Here is a 17305-nt window from a genome sequence, read left to right on the forward strand (position 1 = left end):
CGGGCCTGCGGGCGGCCGCCGCGCCGCGCACCCATGGACTGCCCGGCTATCATCACCCAGGTGACCAACCCCAAGGAGGACGAGGGCCGGGCGCCAGGCGCGGGCGAAAAAGGTGAGGAGGGGCGCGGGCGGCTGCGGCGGGGGGCGTGGGCACGTCTCGCGCGGCCTGAGTTCGCTATGTTCGTTGGCACGGGCCTGGGGGAGGGGTGCGCCCGGCCAGGAGGGTGCGTGGGTGTGGGGTGCGCCTGGAGGAGAAAAAGGCTAGAAATGTGCGTGTGCTGATTGAGCTAGGGTGAGTGTGCATGCGCCGACAGAGAAGTTGTGATCAATTGATTGTGTGTGTGCGCTGTGCGCGCCCTCGTGGGTTTGGGGGGCACCCGACGGAGCGATTGTAAGTGTATGTGCCCCTAACAGAGGTTGTGAGTGTGCTGTACATCTGACAGGACGCGAATGCATGTGCTTATAGGTTGTGTGTGCACACTTCAACAGATTGTAAGGGTGTGAGTGCATATTTTTCTGACACCCTGAGAGTTTGCATACGTACCTTGTGTGGAGGTCCGTGTGTGCCCGACTGAGAGGTCGTGGTGTGTGTGTGTAGGAGCTTGGACGCGCAGAGAAGCTGTATGTGTGTTCACTCCTGACAGTTTGTGTGTGTATTCCTGTTTGTGTGCCTGTACCACCCTGAATGTGTTGTGTCCCTCGACTGGGAAGGGTGTATGGAAGTACCTACACAGTAAGGCTGTGTGTGGATCTGCATGCCTGACCATGAACCTGTGTGCGCAGATGTGTGTGCCTGCCTTGTATCAGACAGTGAGGCCATGTGTCTGGGTATATTTAGATGGCTGTGCAGGCTCTAGAGTGTTTGTGGGAAGGAGGGACAGTGCCGAGCTATCCTCTCTTTTGGGCTCTTGTCTCAGCGCCACCAGTCTGTTGAAGAATTTACAAGGCTCGTGCAGTCCATGACCCTTTTAGAATCCAGCTCAAACAGGCACTTGGGGAGCCCTTAGGGTGCCAGGAATGTCGCCTCCCAGAGAGCTGGCCAAGGGCTCAGCCAGTACTGTATTGCTGCGCCTCATTCGGTCTTGCCATATTTTAGCCCTACTCCCCCTCTTCGGTTTCATTTTTTGGTGTGTTTCTTCCCCCTCTTCCCCAGATTAATGTCTCCTTCTCTCACATGTTCTGCTTATTATCCGCTCTGGTGTCCTGAGGTTTGGACAAACTGTTTTGAAGGGCCAACCAATCTGTCTTGTTTTGTTGGGTGACTAAAGTTTGCCTCACTCACTTTCTGCCATGTACCTTGGAAATACCTGGACCCACCAGGACCCCAGTGCCCTCTCCAGGCCTGAGCTGGCCACGGCAGACTTGTGCTTCCATACTTGCTCTGCCAGTGATTGAGGAGTGCAGCCCCTACTAGGAAGTGGGATGGGGCTGGGAGGAACACTTTACTACCTTTTTCAAGCAGGGATCCTTGAGTAAGCCCACCAGGAAAGTGGAAGGAATCATCAGAGTAACTCAGGTTGGGGATTTGTCAACCGTTTGTGCTCTGAATACTGTAACTGTTGTATACATTTATAGACTGTTTATTTTTATGTAAGGAATTCAAACTCCCAGGCAGTTTTCTGCGTCCTACAAATGAGCTAAAAATTCTGCAGGAGGGTGTTCCAGATGAACTCCTTGTCTCCCTGGGGCCCAAAGGGCAGCACCTCTGAGGACAGTCTTAGGAGGAACTGCGAGTTTTTGGGGCCCTGGCGACCTGGCTGAGTGCGTTCCTTTAAAAAGGGTTTGGTTGGAGGTTTCAAAGAGGCGTGGAGCCCGTGCTTCTGTCTGTGGGCTGCTTTCTGTGATGTCCTACCAGTGAATCCTTAGCTCTTGTAGAGCTGTGGCATAGAACAGGGAAATGTTTGTCAGTGCCTCAGCCCCCCTGATGCCCCCATTTGACTCCAGGAGCAGGCACTTTGCCATGTTTTCCTTTCCTCTAGCTGCTAAGATTTTTTAAAGCAAAGAGACAATCTATCCAAAATTCAAACCATGTGTACATATGCAAGAGCATTCTATTCAACTTGTTTACATTTCTTTTCATGACAATCTTTTAATCTCTTTAACAGCCAGTTTTGTTTTCCAGTGTCATTGATTGGTGGCTAACTGATTAGGGAAATTCTTTACCTGCCATCCCTGGGTGGGGTGGCTAGCTAGTAGATCCCCCCCCCCAGCATTAAAATTTTACTCACCTGGCGTGGTGGCACATGCCTGTAATCCCAGTGCTCTGTAATCCCAGCCCTGGGGAGGCTGAGGCAGGAGGATTGTTGCGAGTTTGAGCCCAGCCTGGGCTACAAAGTGAGTTCAAGGCCAGCCTGAACTGCATAGCGAGACCCTGTCTCAAAAAGACCAAATAAAATAAAATAAAATAAAATAAAATAAAATAAAATCCTACTCAATTGAGTTTTTGACTTTAAACAGTGAATAGAATTTTGGTCATCTGTAGTGTGGCAATAAACTTCACAGTCAAATTTTGAAATGGCTTCTTCAGCTTAGTGAACCTCCAAACAGGTTCAGTGATGCTTCTACCTTAAGTAAGTTGATTTCTTCAGATAGGTACAATATATTTTACATAATTTTAAATTGATATAAACATTTAATCATTTTGTTTTAAGATGTTGAGCCTGGACTCTGCAAGTTTTTGTGGTAGGAGAGAAATTATTGGTTTTAAATGTTTACTTTCATCATTTATTCTGTAAAATAGGAATAATAGTGACCACCTCTAGGGTTTGCTGTGAAAGTTAAAGGAGATGATGTACATTGAGGACTCGGCCTGCTTCACTAATGTGTCACTATTCTGTGAACCGTTTTTTGGTGTGTATTCACAAAGAAAGTGCACAGTATGGGCTGAATTACTTGGCACGTTGCCATGTGGTGTGCTCCCCTTAGAGATGACTGTTACTGTCAGCCTGGCCTGTCATGCAGAGTTTATTTCTTAGAGTTGTTTGATTTTGTTGACAGTATAGAGTTGCAGAGACTAATATCCCCATAAATGTAACTCTGCCTATTTTGCTGTCTGGAAATTTCTTTTACGAGCAATAAGCAAAAGTTAAACAGTATAGTAGAAAAGTAAATAAGAGCTATGAAGAAGAAAGTCATGGGGGCCAGCATATAGCTCAGTGGCACAAGTACCTGCCTGGCAAGTGCAAGGTCCAGAGTTCGATTCCCAGTTTCTCCCCCTCCACACCAAAAAAAGTCATGGAAGTGGAAATCTGAAAGGCCAATGAATGTATGAAATGATGCTTCATTTTGTATGAAACCTTTTCATGTGTCAGCTTGGTTAAACATTTAAATAATTGATAATAGTCAAAGTTGATAAAGGTTCAGGAAATGGGTATTCTACCCCCCTCCCAACAGGGATCGAACTCACAACCTTTGCGTTTGCTGGGCAGGCACTGTGCCACTGAGCTAAATCCCCAGCCTCTAGGAAATGGGTACTCTTTAATAGACTTTTGTGAGCAAATATGGTGTATAAAGATTGTTAAACAGTAATTCACCAAGGAACTAGAAATGTTTTTGGCTGCAAGTAACCAAAAAACTAGACTTACTGCAGGTCAACCCAGTAGTTTATTCCTCTTTTATAATAAGCAATCTGGGAGTACTATGCAGCTGGCTTCAGTTCTGCATCTTCTTGATATCAGTCAATGTCACAGTGATTCTCTTGGCTTTCTTCCATGTTATAACATGGCTACAACCCCTCTAACATCATAACTACTTTTAGGGCAGGAAAAAGCAACAGTGCCAGTCAGTACCTCTCCCTTTTACCTGGAAAACAAAAAACAAAACGAAACATTCTTAGGGATTGCTCAGAAAATTTTGTTCATGTTAATTGACCAGAACTGGGTAACTTGGTTTCCCTAGCCATGAGCAATGTGAGGGAACTAAGTTTCTAGCTTTTTGAGCCTTTGTTGGAAAAGGCAGAAGAAAAAATTAGAAATGATGGGGAATGGGTATTGATTCAGACAGCCCACAGTATTGGCTTTACCTTCAGAGCTCCACTTCTGCTCTTAAATTTCTGTCCTAGAGTAGTAACCTCATTTGCACTCAAAGAAACATGTATAAGGATTTTTCACTGATGGCTGTGTTGTTGGCAGTAGCAAAAATTTGAACCATCCTTTATCAGCAGCAAACAGTCAGACTATGGTACACAGTTCTGCAGAATACTGCAAGACTGCTGAAAAGAATGAGTTAAAATAGATGTAAACATCCTGATATGTACATTTCCAAGACATTTTTAAAGGGAAAGAATCTGAAGAATGATATAAACAGTATGATCCTATCTTTGTAAGAAATATCACACACACATAAAACTGTACGCAAGTGTAGAAATACACAAACAATCTGGAAGGAAATAGCTAACAACAGTGATTATCTCTGGGCAGAGGACAGGGATGAGAAGTGAGAGAACTTTGTCTTTTTGTTTAAATATTAATGAAAATGTACTTGTATTTTATAGATGAACATTTTAACCTAAAAAAGGAAATTTCTCATAGCTCTTTGGGGAGCAAGAAATAATTTGAGAGAATTGTGCAGTAGTAAAACTAAGAAACCTCAGTTGATATGCAGTGTTAGCAAGAGCGTATCAACACTAGCTAAATAGTTATTTTGTGAGCTAATACATTTCCCAGATAAGATTTGTGCAGGCAGCTTTGTTTGTATAGATATTTTGGCCCAAGGTGATAAGTGTGTTTTCTCCAAATGTTTGTAACACTTAATCTTAAGTCAAAAATTTTTAACTTTGAGGTGTGAGCAAAATTCCAGAAAGGGAAGACTCTTGGAAGCAGTAATGATTTCAGATGACCGAACAAATTTGAAGCTGGTTCATTTTGATTAACTTTTTAAAATTAAACTTTTTATTTAGAGATAACTGTAGATTCACATGCAGTTATAAGAAATCACATGGAGATCCCTTAACCCCTGTACCCATTTTTTTCCAATGGTAGCATCTTGCAGAACTGTAGTGTATATCACAGTCAGGATGCTGATACTGGAAGAGTCAAGACACTGAGAAATTCCATCAGCAGAATGATCTTTCATGTTGCACTTAATAGGCAAACCCACTTCCCTCCCTCTCATTGCCACACTAGGCAATGACTGATCTGTTTTCCACGTCTAAAATTTTGTCATTTTGGGAAAGTTATCTAACTTGAATCAAACAGCATGCAGTATTTTGGATTTTTTTGGTTGTTGTTAAGCATGATTCTCTGAAGATTCATCTATGGCAGTGGTGGCAAACCCATAGCATGTGTGCTACAGCAGGCTGTTACCATTGAAAGCTCAGAAAGGCTCACCGTCATTGATGTAGTATGTTCTTGTATTAACAGTTTTTATTTGCTAAATACTTAAGTGGCATAGATATACCACAGTTTGCTTGACTATTCATCCTTTGAAGGACATCTAGATTGTTTGTAGATTTGGGGTACTATGACTAAACTGCTATAAACATTCTTTAGTGTAATTGCTGGGTCATAAGGTGGGTTGCATGTTTACTTGATTTGAGAAACTACAAAATGTTTTCTTGAATGAATATACCATTTGTTTTCTGACACCAATGTATGAGAGATCCAGTTTCTCACAGTCTCATTTTTGGTGTTGTCACTTTTTTTTAGCCATTCTGATAGATGTGTAGTGGTAGCTCATTACAGTTGTAATTTGCATTTCCTTAATCTGTAGTCATGTTGAACATCTTTTCATGTGCTTATTTTCCTTCTGAATATATTATTTGGTGAGATGGCCTTCATGTCATTTGCCCATGTTCTAATAGCATTTTTTTTTTCATTTTTAAAACTGTTTTGAGAATTCTTCAGGTACTCTAGATAGTAATTGTTAGTTGGATATGTGGTTTGTAAACATTTCTCCTATTTGATAACTTGTCTTTTTTTTTTTTCAGCAGTCTCTTGCAGAGCAAAAGCTTTTAAATTTAATATTGTACAATTTATAAATATTCCTTTTTATCAATTATGCTTTTGTTGTCAAGTCTAAGAACTCTGCCTAGCACCAGGTCACAAAGATTTACTTCTATATTTTTTCCAAAACTTTTTTTTTTTTTTTTTTGTGTGTGTTTTTCTCTGGTACTGGGAACCGAACTCACGACCTTGTGCTTGCCAGGCAGGCACTTTTGCCGCTGAGCTAAATCCCCAGCCCCTCCAAAACTTTTATAATTTTACATTTAAGTACAAAATGTATTCTGAGTCTCTTTTTTAAAAAATTAACTGAGAGGTTCAGTTCTTTCCCTTTGGTTGTTTAGTTGCTTTATCTGCATGTGTTGGAAATGCTGCTCTTCCTCCTTGGGATTTCTTATATGTCAGTCAAATAGCAGTTGGGCATATTTGTGTGGGTCTGTTTGGGGGGCTCATTTTGTCCACTGGTCTGTGTGTATCTGTACTATAAAGTTTTGAAATAGGGTAAACTGATCCCTCCATCTTTTGTTCTTTTTCAGAATTGTTTTAGCTGGTATAGTTCTGATTCTTTTTCATACGCATTTTACAATTATGTTGTCTATAGCTACAAAATCTCTTGCTGAGATTTTGATAAGAATTGAATTAAACCCATAAATCAGTTTGAGGAAAACTGATGTCTTTACTACATTGTCTTCTGATCCATGAACACAGTATGTCTCTTCATTTATACCTTCTTTGATTCTGTCATAGAATTTGTATGGTTTTCAGTAAACAAGTCCTACTAATGTTTTCTTAAAGTTATATCTTAGTGTTCTCTTTTTAAAGCAATTATAAATGATGCTGCATTTTTAATATTGATGTCCTTTTGTGCTAATATATAAAAATACAGTTGACTTTTATAGACTTGTATTCTATGACTTTGTCAAACTCACTTATTAGCTTTGAACAGCTTACTAGGTAAACACATCATCAAAAACGCTGATATTTCTTGTATGCCTTTTATTTATTTTTACTTTATTGCACTGACTAGAACATCCAGTAGTGTATGTTGAATAAGACTAGTAAAAATAGACGTCTTGTTCCCAATCTTAGGGGGAATAATACAGTCTTCTAGTATGAAGTGTAATGTCAGCCATAAGGTTTTTGTTTTTGTTTTTTAATAGCTTTTTCTATCAGGTTGAGGAGGATCCCCATGTTCCAAGTTTTCTGAGTTTTTATCAAGAGTGGATGTTAAATTTTGTCATATGCTTTTTCTGCCAAAGATTTTCTTATTTAGTCTGTTAATATGATAGATTATACTGATTTTTGAATATTGAATCAGTCGTGCATCCCTGGAACAAACCTTATATAGTTGTGTATAATTTTTTTCTATATATTGATGAACTATATCAGGTAGTATTTTGTTAAGGAATTTTATGTCTCTGAATTTTTTGGCCTGCCATTTTCTTTTTTTGCATTGTCTTTACCTGGTTTGGTATCAGCCTCATAAAATAAGTGGGAAGTGGTCCCTCCTCTTCTGTTTGTTGGAAGAGATCATGTGAAATTGGTGCTCATTTTGTAGAGAAATCATTTGGGGCTGGAGATTTCTTTTGGGGGAAGTTTTAAAACTGCAAATTCAATATTCTTAATAGTTGTAGAGCTGTTCAAATAATCTCTTATATTAGGTGAGTGGTGATTTTTGTTTCTCTAGATTTGATCTGTTTCATCTAAGTTGTCAAATTTATGTGTGTAGAACTGTTCATTATCTTATCGATGCATGCAGAATCTGTAATAATAAGCCCATTGGCAGTTTTTGTCCTGCATCTTATTTTTTGTCTTGCGAGAGGTTTCTCAATTTTCCTGATCTTTTTCAAAGAACTAGCTCTTTCTATTGATGTTATTACTTCTGTTTTCAATTTTACTGATTTCTTTTAATATCTTTGTTTACTTCCTGCTGCTTGGTTTAGTTCTAGTTTACTTTTTTTTTTTAACCTACATTCTTAGAAGAATCAGCTCAAATGATTGGAAACTTTTCCTCTTTGCAAATATATGCATTTAGTGCTACAAATTTATCTTTTGGCAGCTATAAAGCTGTGTCCCAGAAACTTTGATATATTGTCTTTTCATTTTCATTCAGTTCAATATGTTTTTAAATAGAATTTATTTTCAGAGGATTTTAGGTTCACAACCAAACTGAGCAGAAAATAGAATTCCATATATTCCCTAACCCTGCAAATGTACCTCCCCACTATCAACATCCTGCACCACAGAGGTGCATTTATTACAACTGGTGAATCTACATTGACACGTCATTATCACCCAATATCCATCCAAAAGTATACATTAGGGTTCATGGTTAGTGTTTATTTTATGAGTTTAGACAAATGTGTAAGGATATGTATCCACCATCATAGTATCATACAGAGTAATTTCATAGCCCTAAAAATCCTCTGTGTTCCACTTATTTATCCTTTTTCCCACCCAACTCCTGGCAGCTCTTTGATCTTTTTACTGTCTCTATAGTATTGCCTTTTCTAGAAGGTCATATAATTGGAATTACATACTATGTAGCCTTTTCAGATTAGCTTTCTTCACTTACGTGGATTTACTTTTCCTCCGTGTTTTTTCATGACTTGGTAGCTCATTTCTTTTTAGTGCTGAAGAATATCCCATTGTGTGGTTGTACCTCAGTTTACTTATTTAGTCACATACTGAAGGACGTCTTTGTTGCTTCTAAGTTTTAACAAGTGTGAATAAACCTGTTAGAAACATCCATGTCCAAGTTTTTTGTGTAGCTGTAAATTTTCAACTCATTTGGCTAGATACCAGGGAGCCCAGTTGCTGGATTATATGGTGAGAGTATTTTGTTTAGTTTTGGAAGAAACTGAGAAACTGTCTTCCAAAGTGGCTTGCCATCTTCAGTGTTCAGACGTTTAGGTATGTTATGATTTGGCATAAATTTCTTTGGTGTTACCCTGTTTCTGGCTCATTCAGCTTCTTCAATTTATGTTTATTGCCAAATTTGAAGCTTTTTCAGTATTATTTCTCTGAGCACTTTTTTAGAACCTACCCTTTCTCTTTTCCTTCTAAGATCCCAATGACACCAGTGTTAGATCATTATCCCACAGAATTATCAATACTGACTGTTCTTCTCCTTTTTTGTTCTTGCAGTTCTCTGTGTTGTTCTGTATTGATTTTTCTGTGTTTTCTCCATTTTGCTTATTTTGTCATTGAGCCCTTCCACTGAAATTTGTATTTCAATGATTGTATTTTTTAGTTCTTGACTTTGATTGTTAAAAATTTACTCCTAGTTGCTTGTTAAAGAATTTTTATTATGGCTACTTTAGTGTAACATCTCTGTTGTCTTGGTGTTGGCATTTATTGATTGACCTTTTTCATTCAGTTTGTGCTTCCCTGGTTCTTGGTGTAGTAAGTGAATTACAGGTGAAACTTGGACATTTTATATTATGAGACTGGATCTTATTTAAACCTTCTATTTTGGTTGATTTTCTCTGACATTGCTCCAGCAGGGAAAGGGAAGCACTGCTTTGTTAACTGTCAGGTAGAGGCAGATGTCAAAGCTGTCCCTTGGCCTCTCTTGACTTCCTCCTGGACAGCAGAGGGAGTTCGGCTTCCTTGTGGTTTCAGGTAAGCTGCAGTGGGAGTGGTCTCATTACCACTGGGAATGGTGAAAGCCGTGGCTATTTCCAGGTTCCTCTGATACCATCCCAATGGGAGATGGAGCAGTTTTTTGCTGGGTGGAAGTGGAAGGCCAAACAGGCCGTGTAGTCTCTGCTTACGCTGCTGGGAGAGGAGAGAGGTTACTACCAGTCTGCAGGGATGAAGATGAAAGTCTCTGCTCTCCCTTTGGCTCTCCTTAAGACCGTTGCATCAGGAATAGTGGTGTGTACCTCATACTACCCCGATGAGGGTAGAATTCTTGGTACCCTTTAGGTGTTTGCTGGCGTGGGTTGGGTGGGCTCACAGATGTGTGTATATGTGTATGTGGTGTTCGGCTGTAGTACAGCAGTTATTGTCTAAAAGATTTTAGTTTTGCTAAACTGTTCCTTTTCTGTCCTTTCAGTAAGCTTTTGCTGGGACTCTTGTCTGAAACTGTCAGTTTTTCCCCCCGTAGTCAGATTCTTCAGTTCCATGTCTTGAATCCATGAGGCAAAAAGAAAACTGAGGGTTCCTGGTACCGGAGAAAAATTAAAAAAAAAAAAAAAAAAAAAAAAAAGAAAACTGAGGGAAATCATTGCCATAGTGTTCCTTGGGCCCTAAGGTCCCTAGCTAATTTATCTTCTCTTTATTTTTCAGAGTTTTCTTCCGTTTATGTTATATACAATACCAGGGTTTTTAGTTTTGCTTAGAGGGAAGAGTAGGAAGAAGTAGGTCTACTACATCTTCCCAGAAGCACAAGTCCCCTGATTGTTAGACCTATCTAAACCTGATTAGCTGTTAGACCTATCTAAATTAAATATTTTGAAGAAGACTAGAGTTGGAAAGTTATTATTTTAAAGGCTTATTTTAATATTGTACTAATGACCAGTGTAAAAGTAAAATTCCATTAGTATTTTGAGATTTTTTTTTTTTTTTGGTCTTTTTGAGACAGGGTCTTGATATGCAGTTCAGACTGGCCTTGAGGTCACTGTGTAGCCCAGGCTGGTCTCAAACTCACAGCATCCTCCTGCCTCAGCCTCCTAACCGCTGGGATTGCAGGCATGTGCCACCACGCCTGGCTATTTTGAGAATCTTAATGGTCCCCTAAAAGAGAAATGATAATGAATTCATTGTGAAATTAAGTCTTACATCAGTAGGGCTTCAGCTTTAATTATTATTTCACCAACCTTAAAAGGATGCATTAATACGCTTTGACCTTAACAGCAAAATTTTATCTTCAAGTTTATGAATATCCTAATTTACATGCATTTTTGATCTACTGTTCTGTTTGATTGGCAAGTATGTTTAACCTCAAAGCTCTCATTTTATTTCTCCATTAAGACAGTATCTATTTAAGTAAGTAAAAATAACCTTCTGGAGTAAACAAAGAGGAGCTTATCTGGATTTAGTGCTCATGGCCACCAAACAGGGCTTGCTAGCCAGTGACAGGAAAAATCTACCTTCAGTCTGCTGCCTGGGAAGTAGTCTGTAGGCTCTAGAAACTTGCCTCTGGTTGCACTCTTAGAGCATCTCACTTTGGGGAGGAACCCCATTCAGAATGGCAGGGCCACTGCCTGCTGGGCGTGGTGGCCCACGCCTGTAATCCCAGCACTTGGGAGGCTGAGGCAGGAGGATCATTTCGAGTTCGAAACCAGCTTGGGCTACAAAGTGAGTTCAAGGCCAGCCTGAGCTGCAGAGCAAGACCCTGTCTTAAAAAGACAAAAAAATAAAAAAAAAAAAACCAAAAAAAAACCCAGAATGACAGGGCCAGGTTTTCAGAAGAGACCACATAATTTCATGTCTAATTCCAAGGTAAATGCCTTTTTCCCTGTTAGTGTTATTGGGTGAGGGGGCAAAGGGAGGGGTTTGTATCCCCAAAGTACTAGAGGGTTCATAGGCCTTTTAGCCAATAACTGCAAGAAGACAGGAAGCAGCTATAGTTGGAAATGGTTTCAGATACCCACACAGACACATACACCCCCCACACACACTTTTTACTGGCTTTGCAGTTTTATATGGATGGTGCCAAAGCCAGCAGCATCTAGCTACTTAAAAAGAGAACGAAGGAATTCCCTTGGGTAATAATGAAGGTCTAAAACATACTTTTTTTTTTTTTTTTTTTTTTTTTGTCTTTTTGGGATAAGGTCTTGCTATGTAGTTCAGGCCAGCCTTGAGCTCGCTTTGTAGCCCTGGCTGGTCTTAAACTTGCAATGATCCTCCTGCCTCAACCTCCTGAGTGCAGGGGATTATAGGCGTGCACCACCATACCTGGCTGTCTCATGCATACTTTAGAATTTATTTTCCAAGTCTTAAATTCTAATTCATCACACTTTTAAAACTCAGGATTTCATGGTGACCTGTCTTTTAAAAATCTTTAGATAATTGTTTTCTTTGTCATTTAACATACATCCTGTTTTCAAAGAAATGAGAAGTGTATCTAGTACTTTGTTTAAAACTAAATTAAGGAAATATTTGTCTTTGTGGCTCTGAAATGACATCACATCGTGGAGCAGAGGCTCAGGAACTGCTTGTAGCTTTGGATTGGGCTATGAACAAGTGTTTGGAATCAGGACTGAAACACTAGTGGTATAGTCCTCTGAAACCACGGCCTAATCAACAGTAGTCTTTATGGGTGCTAAGGATTATGTAATCGTGTAAGTAGCAGCTCATGTTGATTCTGAGTAGCTGCTTTAAGTTAAACACTGAAAGGTTTCTTTGTCATTAAAATTTGTATTAGGGCTCTTTGCCAGAATATTCCAAAATCCTGGTACACATTCGGCACATTTTAAAAATTGAAGAGAAGTGGCTTAACATCTGATGACTGATGCTTTCTTACTTTTCAGAGTTAGTATTTAACCTAAGCTTTCAATGTTTCATAGTGTCTTGAAGAACAAATTGTACCACCCTCATGGCTTGAATAAATGTAGCCTTTTAGTACCAATAAGAATACTGTACTTCAAATTCTTTCTCTGTGTTCTGATCATCACTTAGTTTTTATGCTTAGCATATCATACATTTGTTCTAAGTGTTTGGCTCACTTAGGTCAGAAACTGTGGATTTCAGTTCAAGGACTTTAGTCAGGACCATGCTTTTTTCCCCCCCTCTTTTGAGGAAATACCTGAAAATATTTATGTTTGATTTGATTGTAACAGTGTATTTTATGGTAGTCATCAGACAAGTGTAAAATTTGTGTTGCTGCTAATTCTTGTCTAATGTGTAAGTACTTAGCTCTGAGTGTTAGTTTTTCTGTTTCACAGAGACATTGTATCTCCACCACAGACCTAATTTCTTTCTTTCAGTATTTTTAAACTTAATGTATTTATTGAGCTAAATTCGCGTAAAATAAAAATCATTGTTTTAACACAAGGTTTTGTGATCATTGACAAACTCATACAACTGTGTGATCACCTCAATGAAGGTAGAATGTTTCTGTCTTCCCCTCCCCCAGTATTCTGGTTGGTGCTTACATTTTGTATTCCCATCAGCCATGTAGCCAATCTGCATGCTTGGCAGTACTTGATAGTGTCAGTCTTTTTTTTTTTTTTTTTTGCTTTTGCTTTCTTTTGTTCCCTCCCTCCCTCCTTTCTTTTCTTTCTCTTAGCCATTCTACTGGTGGTTAATAGTACTTTCCTGTATCCTTTATTTGCATTTCCTAAACCTTTTAAGGTGCTAAGGTTTTTTTTTTGCAGGGGGGTGGGGATTGGGAATGGAACTCAGGACTGCCTACTTGCCGGGCAGGCACTGTGCTGCTGAGCTATATTCTCAGCCCTGTTTTTGTTTGTTTGGTTTTTTCTTTTTTTCTGCTGCTGGAGATGGAACCTAGAGCCTTGCATATGTTAAGCATGCACTTTATCACTGGGCTACAGTCCAAAGCCCTGATGGTGTTATTTTTTTGTGTGCTTGTTTGTCATGTATACAACTTCTCTGGTGAAGTTAAAATTTGTTTTAAATTGGATTATTTGGATTATTTTTGAGGGGTTCTATATAATTGAGTGTATAAGTAATTTGTTAAATATTTTCTGAAAATATTTTATCTTTTTATTCTCAGCAATTTTTTTTCAAAAAATTTATATTGTGTGCAAACTCATAAGAATTTACTATACTATTTTTAATGAAATAAATGGGCACCTTATTGAGACCATATCTTAAATAATAGTAATAACAGTGTAATTTTGCGCTATAGTGCAAAATAGTTTGCAAAGTGCCAATGAAGCTACCATTATGAGTACTATGGGCCATGTTCTTTAAATGTGTATTCCATTTTATGCTTCAGCCTCTTAATATGTTGATATTATTATCCACATTGTACAGTGGTGGAAACTGAATCTCAGAAAGGTTAAGTGACTTGCCTGTGATGTAGCTGTGTACCTTCCGAATAGTAGAGCCAGGAGTTAAACCTAGTCTGCTTGACTCAGTGCTGAAGGGAAACTTGAGCAGTATCTGGAAAATATCTCAGGCCCTTTCAGATTTACATCTTGAAAAATAGCACCTGTATTTTTTTCAAAAGACCACTCTCTTTGCTTCTGCCATAGGCAGCATATTTAACAGGATTTTTTTTTTCATTTTTTTTTCTGGTACCAGGAGTCGAACTCATGACCTCACTCTTGCCAGACAGGCGCTGTGCCACTGAGCTAAATCCCCAGCCCCCTTAAGAGGATAAATTCTTCTTTTTTTTTTTTTTTTGTTTGTTTGTTTTCTGTGTGTGTGCTGGGACTTGAACTCAAGACCTTTTGCTTGCCAGGCAGGCAATTGTGTCATTGAGCTGTATCCCCGGCCGCAACAGGATAAATTCTAAGGCTTGTCCTAGATGACAGGCCATATTTTCTTATAATATGTGTGGTATTGTGTTACTTATATAAGAAATCTGTTTTCTTGAGTCTTGCTGTTAACTCTTGACACCCCATGTTCACTTGTGTACTATGAATACCAGAAACAAGGAAAGCTAGAATTTATAGTAAAAGTTAAGAATCCAATAGCACATATCTGTAAAATTCTGGAAGAAGTGATAGTCCTCCCTTTTATCACCCACACTATTTTTAGGTGTATAACTAAATAAAAGTAGAGCATCAGGGTGTTTTTAAAAGGAAACATGCTAAGGAGCCTCTTAAAGGTGATTGACTCCCATTATACCGATCAGAGTTCTTAGTTATAAACCATAGAATTTACTTAGAAAAGAGTGTCAGAAGATTTTAGTGGCTTGTACACCCAGAGAAATACTCACAGGTGGGAGAAATACTCACTTATACCCTGGAACTGTAACAGTGAGTAAAGTGCTTCCCAACCTGCTTGTGATGTGGCCTGGAGACACAAAGTGAAGTAGCTTCATCGAGATAGAAGAAGGCTAGTTCTTGTGGCCTATTTGATTCTCTTTAGGAATGTGTTCTTCTGAGGAGCCGGACTGAGGTCCAGTTAGAAAAATCATATAAAAACAAAATCCTAGATAAATTGAGGCATGTTCATTGAGATTAGAAGGAATCAACTATCATCACATCTGTAAACATGGCTAAAACTAAAATATGAAGTGTTGAACCAAAAAGTATGTTCCATAGTAATGTATATGGTGTGATACTATGCAAATCAAGTTTGGCAACATGTGAAAATAGTTTCTGTATAGTATGTTTGTGTCTTTCATGTGTTTTTATGAGAGATTTTCTTGAAACAGATACAACATAGGATTTGCTACAGCTAGGTATTTGGGTAACCATATATATATATATATATATATATATTTTAAATTTTCTCTATTTCTCTGTGTTTAGTTTTTTTTGAGGTGGGGGTCGGGAATCAAACTCAGGACCTCGCAGTTGCCAGGCAGGTGCTGTGCCACTGAGCTACATCCCAGCTCTTCCTTTGTGTGTTTAAATTCTCTGTAATGAAAAATACTAATCCTGGAAACTAGTTGGGTGTTACAGTAAATTTTTTAAAATATTACTTCCATTGGATAGGGGTAAATTCAGAAGAAGTAGTAAAAATGCAATGCATTTAGTTGTCTTTTTCCAACAGGAAAATATCTAGGAAGATAACCAAAAGTTGGTAATTAAGCTCCCTAAAGGAGGTTCAGGGGCTGGGGATTTAGCTCAGCCACATAGCACCTGCCTGGCAAGCACAAGGTCGTGAGTTCGATTCCCGGTACTGGAAAAAAAAAAACAACAACAACAAAAAAGGAGGTTCAAGTGATCCTCAGTGCTCGCTAAGGCTGTGCAGGTATACAAACTGGAACCACATTAGAGGACATTTTCGATTTTTTTTTTTTTTTTTTTTTTGTTACTGGGAATCGAAAGGACAGTTTCGTTCAGGTGAACTTTCAGGGGGTTTGGTCTGGAGTGAGGTTGGATTTGTATAGAGTGCTAGCCATAAAATGGTTTAAAATGTTCTGTTTACAAGTGAGTAGCCAGATAGTAGATAATACTGGTTTTAGCAAAGGAATGGTTTGCTTGATTTGCCAGTTCTACCCTGTTATGGGAATTTACAGTAGGAATAAAGGAGTGGCAATGTTTGGACCTTCATATTAAGCAAAGTAAAATTATACTGGAATATGGGAAATGAAAAATGAAGAGAAGTTGTCTTAAAAGGGATCCAGAGTAAACTCAAGGCCCGTGGCCTCCCTTGCACAGAAGCCTCACTAAGGCTTTTGCTTGGTGGAATTCGTTTGGACTGGGTTCTGATTCCCCGGGGGTCCATGCTGCCTCCTGCATTATTCCTTCAGGGCAACAACTTTAAACCTGAAGTCCACTGATCCTGAAGTGGTCCATGTACAGAATTCAGGGAGTCCATGAACTTGGATAGAAAAATACATTTAGTTTTCATTGACCTTTAACAAAAATTTAGCATTTTTCTCAGTTTTAAAGGTTGGCACCTATTCAGTGTAGTATTTGATAGTGCTGGTGACTTTGTCATCCTGCTCAAAAGAGATTGGCTTGTGGTTTTCCTTTCTTTATATTTCCTTGTGAGATTTTGGTGTTAGGGTTATGCTGCCTTCAAAAAGCAGATTGAGAAATTTTATTTTCTGGAAAAATTTATGTATGACAGACAGTGTTCTTCCTTCCCTAAATATTTTGTAGAATACATTGGTGAAAACCTTTGAGGCCTGGAGTTCCTTTGTGAGAAGGTTTTTAAATACAGGTTTAACTTATTTAGTGGATATAGGCCGGTTTATACATTGTTTCTTCTTGTATGTATTTTGGCAAGTTTCTTCTTCCTACGAATCTGTCCATTTTATCTGCATTTTCAAAGTAATGAGTGAAAATTGTGCAAAATATCCTACCTTTAATGTCTGTAGAATCTACAGTGCTGTCTTCCTTTTCATCTGACATTTGTGAAAAACTGGAAGCATTAACAAACTCTGGGTTCTTAGAGGTTTAGGGGAATGGTCACCACTGATAGGAGTCTAAGTTACTACAACTTTTCTAGTGGGCTATTATTAAAACCTTTCTGGAAGACTATTTTGCAGTGTATATCAAACATGAAATATTAGTATATTTTATCCAACAATCTCTTTTAAAAAATTTATTATCATTTCATAGATACAGAAGTATCCAAATAACATTTTCTACAATAGAAAAAAAAGAAAAAGAAACCAATCAACAGGGGACAAGAAAGTAATTATATCACTTACACTCACTAAACTACCTTGTACTTAGTTGAAAAATGTAGCATTGTCATGAAAAATGCTAGCAGCACATTGATGGTTCTAAAAAGTAGGTTACAGAAGAGAATACAGAGTGCAGTCT

The 17305-nt window shown here is 38.7% G+C and overlaps 1 protein-coding gene across 1 annotated transcript in view; it reads left to right on the forward strand.

Annotated features, from left to right (window-relative positions):
• Ctdspl (CTD (carboxy-terminal domain, RNA polymerase II, polypeptide A) small phosphatase-like) overlaps positions 1–17305 on the forward strand; it is a gene marked incomplete at its 5' end in the record, with an annotated part of 125800 nt that continues 108495 nt past the window's right edge. The window contains 1 exon segment of the mRNA XM_005383711.2: positions 1–112. Coding sequence (XP_005383768.1) covers positions 34–112 — 79 coding nt within the window.

This window comes from Chinchilla lanigera, unplaced genomic scaffold (assembly GCF_000276665.1).
Source record: "Chinchilla lanigera isolate Chin_1 unplaced genomic scaffold, ChiLan1.0 scaffold00020, whole genome shotgun sequence".
NCBI lineage: Eukaryota > Metazoa > Chordata > Mammalia > Rodentia > Chinchillidae > Chinchilla > Chinchilla lanigera.